The sequence below is a fragment of the Cydia fagiglandana genome, chromosome 2, assembly GCF_963556715.1.
Source record: "Cydia fagiglandana chromosome 2, ilCydFagi1.1, whole genome shotgun sequence".
Classification (NCBI taxonomy): Eukaryota; Metazoa; Arthropoda; class Insecta; order Lepidoptera; family Tortricidae; genus Cydia; species Cydia fagiglandana.
Genome location: NC_085933.1, coordinates 27,033,512 through 27,049,642, shown reverse-complemented (window position 1 = coordinate 27,049,642; position 16,131 = coordinate 27,033,512). Strand labels below are relative to the sequence as shown.

The 16,131-nt window shown below is 42.0% G+C and overlaps 2 protein-coding genes across 2 annotated transcripts; both read left to right on the top strand.

The window, feature by feature from the left end:
• Positions 1 to 30: 30 nt before the first annotated feature.
• LOC134679390 (juvenile hormone epoxide hydrolase-like) lies at positions 31 to 10,840 on the top strand. The gene is made up of 9 exons (XM_063538290.1): positions 31 to 513; positions 988 to 1,185; positions 1,277 to 1,504; positions 2,118 to 2,282; positions 2,576 to 2,722; positions 3,395 to 3,596; positions 4,199 to 4,430; positions 10,072 to 10,186; positions 10,562 to 10,840. The coding sequence occupies exons 2-9, from the start codon at positions 988 to 990 to the stop codon at positions 10,676 to 10,678; spliced, it is 1,404 nt and encodes a 467-aa protein (XP_063394360.1). The 5' UTR covers positions 31 to 513; the 3' UTR covers positions 10,679 to 10,840.
• A 622-nt stretch (positions 10,841 to 11,462) lies between these two features.
• LOC134679713 (uncharacterized) lies at positions 11,463 to 14,167 on the top strand. Its single transcript, XM_063538655.1, has 4 exons — positions 11,463 to 11,537; positions 12,858 to 12,982; positions 13,257 to 13,447; positions 13,703 to 14,167. The coding sequence occupies exons 1-4, from the start codon at positions 11,504 to 11,506 to the stop codon at positions 14,142 to 14,144; spliced, it is 792 nt and encodes a 263-aa protein (XP_063394725.1). The 5' UTR covers positions 11,463 to 11,503; the 3' UTR covers positions 14,145 to 14,167.
• Positions 14,168 to 16,131: the final 1,964 nt, after the last annotated feature.

Below are 16,131 nucleotides of genomic sequence, written 5' to 3'. Positions count from 1 at the left end.
TCTCATTGCAGTAGGATTTACAATCGTCTCCTTCATTTAGTTGGTAACTTACCTACTAAATTTAAAATGACGTAACTCGACGAAATATTGAAAAGTCACCTGCCTGTTTAAAACTACGACGAGTCTAATCGTATGACTCACTCATAGACACAAATTATAAACGACTTTATTCCATCACAATAAAGTTTATATACAATAGTCGTTGATTTTCCTACACTGGCGTTATGTTAAAACCGTGTTAAAATGACATCATTGTAGAGAAGTTTATAGTGACATAAGTCTTTTTAAAACTACTAAGGTTTATAATCGTTCACTTGAGTTTATACTATAGTATAGAGTTAGTAGAAAAAAAACTGTCGGACGATATGATAGCGTCTATATCAGTTCCAAGGTTATTTTAGTTAATGAAAAATTTGCGTTTGATTTTGGACTTAAATTCTAATGTGTTTTGGTTTAAATTCGAGTTGCTTGTCGAATTGTTTATAAGTTTGTGCGTCTGAACTTGTATGGGAGGTAAAGGTTTTTTCTTGATAAAACTAAATTTTTAAGTAAAACGATTTTATTTATTACCATCTAAAAAAATATTGGGAATGTAAAAGGCCGGTAAAAGTTAATCGTACCCACTTTTAACGTAACCTTTGTTAACCTCTTTTGTAGGGAATTAAGAATATTAGTTGCCCGTTAAATATTATCTATTAAATATCTTAGAAAACTAATATCTATTTGTGTTTTATTAAGTTCACCACAGTCAACAAATATTATTAAAAATATAAGTATGTACATTTTTACACGACTCCCCAAAAATTTTGTTAACATTTTGTTTTTGGTTCCAACGTGCGTTTCATAATACGGGAATTATCCCGATAAGATTCAAGAGTCCTCTTCACAAAACATTTCTCCCTAAAACTTATTTAATATTACAAATATGTATATCTATTTACTGGCTCATGGATGGTTCCAATACCTAAGTTTTGTACCACATTTTAGATGTCGCATTGCTGGCCATGTCTCCTCATCACGCCACTCGTACTAATCGGCCTAGTCTCATTCTACTTCGTCTATGTGTTCTACCTGAAGAGTCCACCTCCCCTACCAAGCTTTGATCTTGAGGAGTGGTGGGGACCGACGAGGTCAAGGGTGCAGGATACCAGTATCAGGCCGTTTACGATTCGTTTTGAAGATGCGGTATGTTGTACCTTTATTCTATTAAGAACCTTCAGTTCCTTCCCGTCCTAACTGAATTCATTAATTTGTATTCGTATTTTTCTGATTCCAGATGATAAAAGACCTTAAGCACCGTCTCAAGAACCACCGCCCCTGGACCCCTGGTCTCCAAGGCGTCGGGTTCCAATACGGATTCAACCATGATCAGTTGCCAGGCTGGATAAACTACTGGGCAGAACAGTACAATTTTACTGAACGGGAGAAGTTTTTGAATCAGTTCCCGCAATACAAAACCAATATACAAGGGCTGGATGTACACTTCATCAGAGTTAAGCCTAAGGTAAGAATATGAAGATAATATATGTAGTTAGAGGATCATGGCAGAACCATGAACAGAATAAAACGTCTGATGATCTTGTAGCGCAAAGGATTACGTTATTCCTCATAGGCTGTGTTAATTCCATGAAGCTTGATCCGTATCCTGTCTTTAGTGGAGCCACTTTACAGAGTAATCCAATACGTGATTACTCTGTAAAGTTTTGCACAAATTAATTTTAAAGCACTAATTCTTCCTTGCTAAATGCTTCTTCTTCCTCCTCGCGTATCCCGGCATCAAATGATATTTCGTACATAAGTTACGAAAAACTCATTAGTACGAGCCGGTGTTTAAACCCGCGACCTCCGGATTTAAAGTCGCACGCTCTTACAGCTAGGCCTGCTGGCCTATATTCCTTGCTAAATGGTTAAACACTTTTCTAGTAGGTCCTTAAAACAGCATATTTGTTGATCATCTGTCAATAATATTTCGATTTTTCAACTATTTCCATGTATCATCGTCGACACTGTTAATTAACTACTCCAAAATTTTCTTGCAACAATCTCATGGTAGGTCTATCATTGATCATTTAAAAACATTACTGTTAGTGTTTATAGGTATTAATCTTGACTCCAAGGTTCCGGATGGCACAGAGACAGTTCCAATGCTGTTGATGCACGGCTGGCCAGGGTCGGTGCGTGAGTTCTACGAGGCGCTGCCTCTCCTGACGGCCGTCAGCAAGGACCGGGACTTCGCCATCGAAGCCATCATACCCAGCTTGCCCGGTTATGGCTTTTCTGACGTAAGTATAGAGGATAGAGATTCCTCGCTACATGCTGTTATGTCAGTGAATTAAGAACTATGAGACATATTCTTGAGTAAGTCGTTCACACCCATATTTTTACAGTTGACTGTACCTATTTATTGATTTTAATCTTTCTGCACAGTATAAATTATCTTTCCGTCGTCATTTCCGTCACATTATCTTTCGTGGTACTGACTTCTGCTTTGACGAGTGAAGATTGGTGGATATTGTTCCTTATCCAAAAATTTGGTGAAATATTTATATATATATTTATAATATTTGTTTTCTAGGCTTCAGTAAGACCAGGGCTAGGAGCAGCTCAGGTCGCTATAGTGCTGCGTAACCTGATGAGGAGGCTGGGTTTCAAGACCTTCTACATCCAGGGCGGGGATTGGGGCTCCTTCATCGGAGCGGAGATGGCCACTATTTTTCCCGAGGTATGAAAATTTCACATTACATTAATGGTAGACGAAGTCCAATAGCCTAGATGACAAATTTTCATTTTAGTATGGTATCAATCGATCATGTTTGCTTTTAGGATCAAATGTCTATATGGGACCCATTCATTGAATACCAAAAATACCAAAGTCAGAAATGATAATCTAAGTTCGACAGTCGTACTTCACTCGCGAAACGCTCATAACAAAACGATAAGTGAACGTGACGTCAAGGTCACTGAGAGTCCATCTTGAAGTTGTTCTGACTAAAGGGAGACCTCATCATCATCATCATCATCATCTCAGCCATAAGACGTCCACTGCTGAACATAGGCCTCCCCCTTGGACCTCCATTGGTACCGGTTGGAAGCGACCCGCATCCAGCGTCTTCCGGCGGCAAGGTCGCAAGTCCATCTTGTGGGTGGACGTCCTACGCTGCGCTTGCTAGTCCATGATAAGAGAGAACTAATTAAATAAAAAAATATCGCTTATTTTCACCCGAAATTGCAAATAAATATTCCTACTGACACATGAAACGCTTACTCAAACTTTAAAAAATACCTACTTGATTTGATTTTGGCATCGTTGTGCGCGAGTTTAAAATTCCGAAAAGGTCTTCTGTATGAATAACTACGTGCCACATAAAAAAACAATCCTGAATTGTATTTTCAGGAAATTCTGGGCTTCCACAACAACCTGCCAGTAGCCTCATCGTCTAAAGCCAATCTGCTGACACTCCTTGGCTCCTTGTACCCTCCTCTGATCGTGGACTCCCATCTCCAGGACCGCATGTATCCCCTTTCTAAAGCAATTGCGTATCAGCTTCAGGAGTTTGGGTACTCGCATATACAGGCAACGAAGCCCGATACTTTGGGTGCGTATATTTGAAACTATACAGGGTGGCCAAAAAAGAAGTGCATTCCCGTTGCCAGGGAGGTTTTGGCACTTTATTTTCTGGCCAGCCTGTATAACTGTGAGGATTACTGAGGCGAGGAAAACTGTAGGTAGTCTCCCAACCCTACAGATGTAGTGCATAATTATTTTTCATCGTATTCGGTACAAAAAGTAAGATGAGGTTGACTGGAGTAGCATGACAAATACGAACGTTTCCGAGAAAATACGATGGATAACAATTATGCACTTACATCTGTATCTAGGGAGGGTCTTGTCTATTATGTTATGCCCAGCCAAGTCGTTAAATATTACTCCAGTACTAAAATTCAACTCCTATTTTACCCAAGGGATGTATTGTACTTAAACTGGTATAAAAAGTATCTTATGTCAAATGAAAAAAAAATTACCTCTATGCTAAATTTCCACAAATTAAACAAACAAAAACTTTCACATACTTAAATATTAGAAGAAAATGTCATGGCTTGTAATTTTATCCTTCGGCATAATATCTCTTTGCTTACCTACAATACATACACCTTAAGAAAATCACGCAACATTTGACCATTACCCTTTTAATTCTAGGAGTAGGCCTCTCGGACTCACCCACTGGCCTGCTCGTCTACATCCTCGAGAAGTTCTCCACCTGGACTCTTACCGAGTACCGCGACGAGGCCGACGGCGGCCTCGGCATGTGGGACAAGGATAAACTGCTGGATAATATCATGCTGTACTGGTCCAGTGGGTGCATCACGAGCTCGATGAGGTTCTATGCTGAGAACAATAATGTTACCTATTGGTCTTTGGGGCTTAGCGAGTGAGTAACATTAATTTAACAATTTATTAACGTTAGGTACGTTTTATTTTATGTAATAGTTACATAACAAAAATGTTGAACTGAACTTATTAATTCATATTAGTTATGTATACTACCATATAAAATTATTAAACTTTCATCAAGGTATTTCACTTATGCTGCGTGAAGGTATGCTGCAGCATGCGAAAGAAAACGGATTGAAAATATTTAACCGCTTTGTCGTAAATAGCTATTAGGGTCATGCATGTGTTAGATTAGTCTTTACGTTTAGGTTACTATTTTTACTTTTGTATATCATGTTTTACTTTGTGCTCACATATTATGTCAAATGAATTGCGTGGAATGTTTTATATCTAGTCATAAGTCTAGGATTCATGCTCCTTTCATACGTGCTTAATATTGTATCTATTTATAAGTCTAGGATTCGTGCTCCTTTCATACGTGCTTATAATTAACGAGATTGGCAGAAATAAATAAAATTCACTCTGCATATAATACCCACTAGTTCAGAGATACAAATCGCCCGGCCATTCCTATATAAACCCGCGCCATTTGTAGCATATTCAGAGAACTCAGAGAGCTTAACTCTATCACTTGCCTGAACACTCTCCAGTAAATAAACTCAGATATATGTGTTTTTATTTCACACAACACATATTCCGGTAAATGGAGGTATAGCGGACTTCGAGACAGCACGACGGCCAGCGCGTTCCAGCGGCGAGTTTCTACGCTTCACCCAACGAACCCCTCATCACGAAAAGTTACAGTCTACACTCCACAGTTTGGTCCTTCTGAAGCCGAATGAAGATAGAAAAACGTACGCGCTGAGTTTCAAGCGACATAGCTTAACTCAGACATCAAGAAAGAAACACGTACGCGCTGAGTTTGAAGCGACATTGCTTAACTCAGACGGCAAGAAAGAAACAAGTACGCGCTGAGTTTTAAGCGAACGTTGCTTGACTCAGACGGCAAGACAGAATAAAGAACGCGCTGGGCCTAGAGGTTCGCTTCGGCTTAGACCCAACCCCAATACCTTTCCGTAACCCATTTACCGGCTTGCCGGTCGGACCGTGCAGCGTCGTAGGTCGTCCTCCGCTCACGTGTCCTGGCAACTTTCGTTGCATGTGTCACATGGTTGATACCCACACACTGCTTTCGAACGTTCTAGGCATAGCACTTTGCCATTGCGGGAGATTCAGTGCCACGAGGGATCCACGCTACGCTTAGGGCACTGACGTTGCGCTCAGTAACGGTCAGTCATAGATATAGGCAGGTCAAGTTAGGGACCCCCGCGTGTGTTAAGTGAAGTGAAGTGGTTCCAGCCAGAAAGATGTCCGAAAAGGAAGCAAGGAGCCTACGACCACGCACCAAGGGCCCGCCTGCGCCCGCAGCCAACATGGACACCCCTACCCCCTCGTCCGGTAAGACTACGTCCGGCGAGACAAATACGTGGAGCAAGGGCACCAGTGGCAACCCGAATACTACCGGTGGAAACGAGTCGGTACACTCGGAAACGTTAGATGCCTCGGTAGTAAATCGTAGTAGATTAGGTACGCTAGTGAATAAAGACATCGATGCGCCGCCATCGCCGTCGCGGGCGCCGTCTAATCGCGATTCACATAGGAGTCGCAAATCGGTTAGGGAACGCGATAATCAATTGGCCGTGCTAATGGCCGAGCTCGAGGTTCGTAAAGCCCGTCTGGCCGTTGCTAAGACAGAGTCCGACACTGCAAATGTACGGCTGCAGATTGCGCAATTGAAGGCGCAGTCTGTCGGCAGCAGTGACGCGACCGTCGAAGCTACTAAGACAAAGTCCGACACTGCAAATTTACGGCTGCAGGTTGCGCAACTGAAGGCGCAGTCTGTCGGCAGCAGTGACGCGACCGTCGAAGAACGGACTAGAAGTTGGGTAGAACGACAAGCTAGGTTACAGCACGAGATCGCAAAGGAAAACGTTAAAATCCCGCCGCCGAAAGAGACCGCGCAAACGCAACCGCCGCCGCGTGCAGCCGTCGATCGGGCTAGCAGACCACCCCCGCGCACTTTAGAGGTACCGCACGGTACCTACGCGCCAATGTACCATAAACCGCCGGAATTGCCTACATTCGGCGGAGATATCACCGAGTGGATATCATTTAGGGCAGAGTTCGAAGATACGTCGCCCATGTTTAGTGCCGTCAATAACGTCAGTCAGATTAGGCGCGCACTTAAGGGCGAAGCTCGGACGGCCGTAAAATCAATAATGTACACGGTTCAGGATCCGTACGAGATAATGGAAGCGCTGGAACGGCAGTTCGGCGACCCTGAGGAGATTGTTCTTACGGAAATTCATAACGTTAAACGCATGCCGCGTTTATCCGAAGACAATTCTAATATAACCTCATTCGCCGCGCATGTAGCGAATGCCGTCGCCACCATTAGATCATTGCGTCAAGAGAAATACTTGCACGCGCCTGAGCTCGTGAATAAAATCGTGGATAAGTTGAATCTGATAGTGCGCTATGAATGGGCCAAATACCGGCAGTCTAACGTAGAATCACCCGGGTTAGTTGCGATTTCCGAGTTTCTTAACGAAATTAGCACTGCGGCCAAGCACGTAAACCGACATAAGCCGTCTAACAGGTCACGGAATGCAGTGAACGCGGTTTCCTCTGTGCGCGAACCGAGCAGATCGAGCCAAGCTCTCTCTGGGTCACGCGCCCCCGCGTTCTACCGTGACACGTCTGACGAATCACGGAGTGCAGTGAGTGCGGTTTCCTCTGTGCGCGAACCTAGAAGATCGAGCCAAGCTCTCTCTGGGTCTCGCGCCCCCGCATTCTACCGTGATGCGTCTAGTAGATCGCGAAATGAACGAAGCGCGGTTTCCTCTGTGCGCGAGCCCAGTCGATCGAGCAGCGCTCTCACTGGGTCCCGCGCCCCCGCGTCCTTTCGCGACTATAGTTCGGAATCGGAATCAGATTCCCACGAATCATACCCACGTGATACGGGAAATAGATCACGTGTTAATAAATCGACCGTAGCTCAAGTAAAGCACCGCGATGGTAATTTAAAGAAAAAGCCAGCGTCAACCAGAGCTCAGCCCAGGCAGCAGACATCGTCTGTCTCTGTCTCGCGCGATGCGTGCGCCATATGTAAGAACGGCAAAGAACACAAAGTTAGTGAGTGTTCGAAATTTCTAGCCGCGACTATATCTGAGCGATGGGACTTGGCAAAGGGTGCTAAATTGTGCTGTAGATGTTTAGGCGCGAGTCACCCTAAGCCTTATGGGTGCCAATATGTCGCGTGTGGCATGAATCAGTGCGAAGCCGGACATAATAAACTATTACACGGTCCAAACGCGGCCGCGTCCGCGAGCGGTAATAGAGTCCCGGCAGCACCTGCAGTACTCAATGTTAGACTGCCGCAGACGTGTCACAAAGTCATGCCTGTAGAGGTGTCGGAACCGTTAGGTACCGTCCAAACCCTCGCGCCACTTGACGAAGGCGCGACAATGACTTTGACGCTACACGAAACTGCGGACAGAATCGCGCCCGCGGTACAATTGGTTGGGCACGCAAAGCCTAATACCGCGGACGACGAGGCCTTACAACTTGTGAAACGGCATTCTGAGGTAGAATCATTAGGCGTTTCGCAGAAGTTGCCTCGGGTCGACCCCGACCAACGTGCGCTAGATTTACTAGAAGCCACCTGCGAAAAGATACCGGGGGAGCAAAGGTATCGCTCGGGCTTACTTTGGCGGTCAAATGACGAGAAACTCCCCAATAACCAAGCGCAAGCATTGCAACGGCCGTACAGTCTAGAACGAAAGCTAGACCACGATGCGAAACTTAAAGCCGAATATGCAAAGTGTATGTTGCTTGACAAAGGTTACGCGGAGAAAATAGACTCGCCACCGCCCCCCGAGGCACCCCGGACGTGGCCTCTGGCGCATTTCCCAACTTTTCACCCGCAACGCGGCAAAATGCGATTAGTTTGGGACACGGCCGCCACAGCTTGCGAACGTTCGCTTAACGGCGCGCTGTTGGCTGGCCCCGACCTGTTAGAGTCACTTTTTGGCGTATTAATGCGCTTCCGCGAAAGTAAAATCGCGGTGTTAGCCGACGTCAAACAGATGTTTTTACAGATCGAAATAACAGAGCAAGATCGCGATATGTTACGTTTCGTTTGGCGGACAGGGATCGATTGGGACAGGCCTATATCCGTCTCACTCGCACCCGCGTGGCGATCGTTCATTGATAATGTACGGTTAGTTCGCGCCACCGCTGGTAGTCTGGTTGCCGCCGAGGTTTTCAAAGCCGTATTGCTCGCTAAGAAAACGTAAAGAAACTGCATGAAGGTGACGTAGTAACGAGGAACGTGGCCCAGAGGCGTAATCGCCCAGCTATATCCTGGCCTGGATGGCCATTGTTCGCACACGCGCAGGTGACGTCCGCCGCCCAGTTTCTAGACTCATCCCCATTTACTCCGCGCATGAAGACGGTGTTAACACACGTGGGGGAGACTGTCGTAAATAGCTATTAGGGTCATGCATGTGTTAGATTAGTCTTTACGTTTAGGTTACTATTTTTACTTTTGTATATCATGTTTTACTTTGTGCTCACATATTATGTCAAATGAATTGCGTGGAATGTTTTATATCTAGTCATAAGTCTAGGATTCATGCTCCTTTCATACGTGCTTAATATTGTATCTATTTATAAGTCTAGGATTCGTGCTCCTTTCATACGTGCTTATAATTAACGAGATTGGCAGAAATAAATAAAATTCACTCTGCATATAATACCCACTAGTTCAGAGATACAAATCGCCCGGCCATTCCTATATAAACCCGCGCCATTTGTAGCATATTCAGAGAACTCAGAGAGCTTAACTCTATCACTTGCCTGAACACTCTCCAGTAAATAAACTCAGATATATGTGTTTTTATTTCACACAACACATATTCCGGTAAATGGAGGTATAGCGGACTTCGAGACAGCACGACGGCCAGCGCGTTCCAGCGGCGAGTTTCTACGCTTCACCCAACGAACCCCTCATCACGAAAAGTTACAGTCTACACTCCACACGCTTTCTGTTCCAGTTACTTATTTAATAAAAAAATCATATCAACCAAAACACAAACGACTTTATCGAAGTTTCTTTATCTGCCTCTCTATCACTCTTGCATATTTGAGTGATAAAGATGCAGATTACAGTGTAAATTTAGAATCATGTTTCGCGGTGGCCCTCTGTAAACAAACCGCTTTGATGCATCAAAGTCATCGTGAAAACTTGCCAATAAATTGTTTAAGGCATATGTACCTATGAGTTAATCTATATGGTTAACAATATTTTATTTTATTTATTCAGAACACATACAGTCATACAAGATACGAGTACATAAGTCAAAGGTGCGTATACGAACATAAATCTTTTTATGGAAAAGTTCTGCAGGTTCATAAAATATATAATTTACTGAAAATTGGTACAATAGGTACAAGCATAAGCCTAAGGTAGGATACACACGACAAGAAGCAAAAGTAACTTAATACTTACAATATAAGCTAGGTCTGCGTTCTGATGTCAGAACATTGCAATAATACCCCCTATTCATAAGTAGGTATATACGTATGTCACCAATTTATGATATTACTTGTTCCAGAATCCCCACACCGGTGCCCATGTGGGGTCTGCAGGCTAAGAACGAGCTCGCCTTCCAACCACCTGCCCTCCTGAGATTCAAATATCCCAACTTAGTGCGGACTAATCCGCTTGAGGTAAATGCCTAAAATGGTGGTAGATAACCGATTAAAGACCGGGCCGAGGCGTCCAAATATGTCATTTTCTATGACGGCTGATCGGTGATCACGTGGTGCTTTCCATAGATAACGAAGCTCCGAAAGCGCAGGCCCGGCCCCGGCCCGGTCTAGCGTGAGTCATCCTTAAGTGTGGAGAAAAGCCGCTATCCACTACCTATCAAATAAAGCCTGTATCTCTTAAGGTCCTGAATTTTTTTCATTGTTTGCTAAATTAAATTTCTGAGAACTTTTCTTATAGTAATTAGGCAACTTCGGAAACTTCTCCTTAGTACAATGCTACTCACACCCTATACATACCCTTTTATACATGTTTTTTTGTTTTCCAATTTCCAGGTCGGAGGTCACTTCATCGCCTTGGAGTTACCGGAGCTGTTCGCGAAAGATGTCCTCAGTGCGGTGGCTGAATTCCGATCATTGAGATTAGCGCATCTTTCCAAACATGAACTGTAAACTACTGGCTTAGGGCCACTTGCGCGATCCAGAGTTAGCCACTAACTTCGGAGTTAACAGTACAATTTAACCCTATGTTAACGGTTGACTCAGAGTCAGTTGGCTAACCCTGGATCGCGCAAATTACCTTTAAAAATGTATTAAAGATGTTTGCCAAACTTAGATCTTGCCGAGTTTTTTTTTTCATCATAGTTATGCCCTATTGTCTCATTATGGACAGCAGCCAATGGAAAGAAAATTAAATTTTAAATTTAGCAAGAAAGGAAAACATTTGAACAGTCCATTTGATAGAACTTCGTTGAATTTCAGCGTTGTATTTTTTTTCTAAGGAATGGAAATTTTACAAAGGATTTTTTAATTTTATGTCACAAACGTAACTCTTAATTTTTTTTTAATTGTTATATGTTTTCTGAGCAAAGCTCGGTCTCCCAGATATTATATAAATAAACAAGAATTGCTCGTTTAAATGTTCCCAGATTTTAGGACGTTTATTGTGTAAAATTTTATATGTGGGCGAATATTTTGTTTCGAAAAGTAAACATATTCTTTTGAAAATCGCTAGTGGTGACAATCCACCTTTTCATAATGCAAACATATTAACAAGGGATTCCCCCCCCCTTAAGCCCCTTCTACGTCCTTCAAGCTCTCCGATTGGCCGCCAGCGCCCCGCCCTCCACCAATCACAGCGTGTTTCTGCAACCCCTTGAAATTGCATTTTTCTGTCAGTCTAGAGTTAACTGAAGCTATAAGCACTCGTGTTTTGAGTTGTGCTGAGGACGTTGAGGTGAGTGAAGTGTTGGTTGTAGTGAGTTATTGCCAGTTTTTATGCCAACCGTGACGAAGAGTGGTGTGTTAACAGGTAAGTGTCTTTAAGATAAAGCTGGTCATGTTTATTCTCTTACATCAATTTATACAATAAAGTTATGAATTATCTAATTACGTTAAAGCTAAATGGGAAGGATAAAGGATGACTCACGCTTGACCGGTCCAGAGCTTCCAGCGCTACGTTTACTATGAAAAACACCACGTGATCACCGATCAGCAGTCATACAAAATGACATGTCGGTCGCCTCGGTCCGGGCCCGGGCCGGTAATAGCGTGGTCATCCTTAAATGTTGAATCAGTGGATGCAGTTTTTCATTCAATTTATAAGCCAGTTTTGGTAAATTAAAGAAAATAAATTTTCAAGCCTAGCTTCACCTATAGAGCAAGAAAGCCTAGCTTCACCTAAGAAAAACATACCAAAATACGGTACCTACTGCCTTCCTACCTTTAATCATGTATCTCGTAACAAGTTTCTTACGTTGCAGATCAGTATTTATGAATGAAGGAATAATATAAATAATAAAAGAAAGAAAGATTTGAAATTAAACGGAAAGTTAAGTCAAATGATTTAAACTTATTTCTATAACTATATGTATACTTATTAATGCAATAGTAATCTTTCTGTTTTAATTAAATTAATTGATTTCCTGATAATGGTGACTGTTTACAAGGTTAGGTAGAAACAAAAGAAAGATGGGCGCGAATAATTCTTCATTGTTTAAATATAGCGCATCCGCTGATAGTCGCTTCCTGTACACACTGCTTTATTTAGTTGCTATGTTTTTTTACTTGCCATCAATACATAATATAATTATATAAGGGGAAGAATATGTAGTATTTTATATTTATGAGAGAAGTAACGTAGGTACGTATTCTGTATTTAAATTCACAAAACAAGTTATTCCGTCTCTCTACGGTAGCAGAATAACATCAAGTAAAAGTATCCATTCCTAACTTTATAATTGGTTAGATCAAAAAAATTGGGTCTGTAATTGCAAAGTTTGGTTACTACATTTATTGTATTATAGGTTCCAGAAAACGGGTGTCTATCCTGTGGACAGTTTTTTGGTATGACCCAAACTGATGTGGTCAGATTTTATAGAATGCTAAACTCGCTCGCATCCTTCCTGTGGACATCGTAAAATTAAGAGAATTCAAAGCTAATTTTAACGCTGCTCCCTTACAGGCGGGATACATTTTTTCAGTACTTGAGACTCAAATAAGAAAATGATATATATGTACGAGATTCGTTAACTTTTATTGTATTGTCCCAGAAGTGACCTTGTTCTTTTTGACACATCTTTGCACAAAGCTAACTCATACAGAAAAGTTTTTGATCCTTGTTTGTACGCAGCGAACCAGAACGCAATGGCGTCGGACCAGGAATCGTGCTCTGACGAGGAGCCAGACAGCGAAATGCTGAGCGACGACTTATGTCTGCCAGATAGCGACGATGACCGACAGAACCTCCCTGTTCAGGTAAAGATATTTCAGTTAATAACAGTGCACTTTTTACTATCTAGATACGATGTTTTAAAACAGGTGTACCGAGAAGTAATGATGTGTGAACGAATTCACCTATTCTTTCTTCAACATATTAGAATACCTATGTAGTATTGTGACTGCAATCTGCATGACACCCTTGCATAAAGTAAACGTTTCTCTATGAAATAGGGTCTCAATTTTAATCCAGCTAGACAAGCAAGCATTGTGTGACAGTTCTTATCTCAACTAACTCATACTTCTCTCCCAGAGTCTGCACGAAGACCTACCACCCCTCAACTCCTGCCTACCCCGGCCTCCTCGCAAACTCTTCACCAACTGCCGCGAGCGCTGGCGTCAGCAGAACGTTAGCGGAGCCTTTGCTGAGCTCCGACGGCTCGTACCAACTCATCCGCCGGATAAGAAGCTCTCTAAGAATGAGATACTTCGCATGGCCATAAGGTAACGGATTTAAATCACTTTCACTATTTTTTCATTCCTTTCTTTCATCACTACCTGCTTTGCTTCCTTCTTTCGTGACAGTTATTTTATCACAATTCCTTGAATCGATAAAAAGCGAAAAGGGATACGATAACAATGAGACAAGACAACATTTTATTGTATCAACAGGAAGCCAAAGTTTGCATTGATTGTCATTTTTCTAGCCAGACCGCACTTCTAATGCATCTCTAAAGAAATTAAAAATTTGTCAATCAGATACATCGGCCTCCTCTGCGAAGTCCTAGAATGGCAGAAGAACCACGGCCTCACCAACAAGGAGAACACCGCTCTCGCCATCAAATGCGAGTCCCCCCTCAGCCCGCAAGCCCGCCGCCTCCGCCTCAAGCGACCCTATTTCGAGGACGACGGCCCCAGGCCTAAAGTCTTCATAGAAGAAGCTTCCAAATACGGAAACGAAGAGAACGAGGAACGCAGAACCCAACGCACCTTTACCTGCACGAAGACAGAGTATATTTTTGGGAAAGATCATCTCCGTGTGCTGAGGAACCATTATTATTATCCGCCAAGATGGCGGCAGAATGTTCCGTTCAGAAATTTGACGCCGGATAAGAATGGGAATAATTTGCTGATGATTGCGCCGCAAAATGGGAAAGAGGATAAGTTTAAGGAAAAAGATGATGGGAAGGATGGCAAGTAAGAGGTTGGGTAAAGTTTTAAGCCAAAAATGTACAACTTGGCAAAAAAGAGTAGAAATTAAAAAGTGGCAACACTGTAGTGTCGTCCCTTTCAAACCAATAAATATAAGAGAACGGGACGACACTACAGTGTTGCCACTTTTTAATTTCTACTCTTTTTTGCCAAGCTGTAGGTAGGCCAAGGAATTTAATTTGAGTACCATTTCGTTCTTGTCGCAGTGACAATAGTATTAGGTCCATAGCGACTTTCATATTGATTGAACGGTACCGGAAATGGTACCTACTGAAATTAATTTCTTCGACTGTACCCGTAAAACGTTGAAGGTAGTTTGTATGTAACTTTACTGTAGAGTAATTTTAAAATTGATGCCAATGTTACGTAATATTGTTTATTTATATTTTGAGTGCAATTTTTATTTTAATTTGGCAAATAGTGAAATGAACTCATAACTCTCATAATAGCCAACTAAAAAGCGTACTAAGTATGCTGAAAATAGGTATGTGTGTAACGTAGCATGCAACTTTAGCCATGTATTTTAAGTATGCAACTTTTTAAAGTTATTTTTTTTCTTTATTGGAGTAAACGGATATTGAATATATATTATTTGTTTCATGTATAGGTACTAGTGTTTATTAGCTGTATCTATTTCTAATTAAGGATGACTCAGAGCGGTTTCGCACTACGTCCGATCCGAATCCGATCCGAACCCATGAAAATATGGTCCGTAGTAGCCGTAGAACTATTTCTATGGTAAGTTACGCACTGGATCCGATCTCCGTCATCCGATTTCTTTCCGTCATTCAACGTGCGTGGTGCGTATAGCTTACCATAGAAATAGTTCTACGGCTACTACGGACCATATTTTCTCGGATCGGATTCGGATCGGACGTAGTGCGAAACCGCTCTCACGCTAGAACGGTCCGGGTCCGGACCGAAACGTCCGACACTTGGTTTTCTTTATAAAACCTCAGTGATCAGTGATCACGTGATGCTTTCTATACATATAAAACGAAGTGTCGGACGCCTCGGCAAATTCGGCAGTGGGGTTTTATTTTCAATTTCTGTGATCTGTGTTAGGTTAAGATAGTGATTATTGTACTTATAGGTATAGTTAAATAAGTATTAATTGTACCAATCCTTTAGATAATTTTATTTTCTCAGCCAAGATGTTCGATCAGATATAACATATCATGAAAGTCATATGTTTAAGTAGGTACCTACCTATTTAGTAATTCATGAATAAATTGAAACACATACTTCATAGGGTCAACTACCGAACGATTAGTGCTAAGAAGTATTTGCTAACTATTTTTTTGTAGTAAAGTTATCACTGTTGCCTCAAAGGTTTTGTGCCAACCATTGGGGAGGTGATAGGATAGTTTAATCTATCTCTATGTCGCAGTCGGATTCTATACCATATGTACCCTAGAAATATGAATTTACTTTTTGTGCAAATTAGTTTAAAATCAACCTAATGTCAAACATAAATAAAACACCTAAATAAACTCACAAATAAATATAAACATTCGTCGTTATTTCTTTAATATCTTTACCTAGTAATAAATAATCCAATTCCCAATTGTTTATAAAACGGTATCCGTCACTAATCGCGCTCTGTTAGAAAGCGACAGATATTTTGTCACGTGGATAAAGTAAAGCCATCCATAAAAGCTAGGCCTCAATATATCGATGCCAAGTCGATACAGAGTTTACTTAGTACAGATTCTATCTATCCTTCGAAGACTCCGTAGGTAATTACCTACAGATAGGTATAGGTCAAGAAATGAATGCTCAAAAAACGTTGTAGAGGGAAATGCTAGGAACACAATTTTTGACTCCGTAACTTTGTTTGGACTAGTTAGGAGGTGAACATATCAAAAGTCCCCGGCTGTAGCCCCGCTGCTGGGGGGTAGAGGGGGGTAAGAAGGTCGAATTTTTCGGTTTTTCATTGATATCTTGGAGACTTTGCGTCTTAGCGACATGACTAC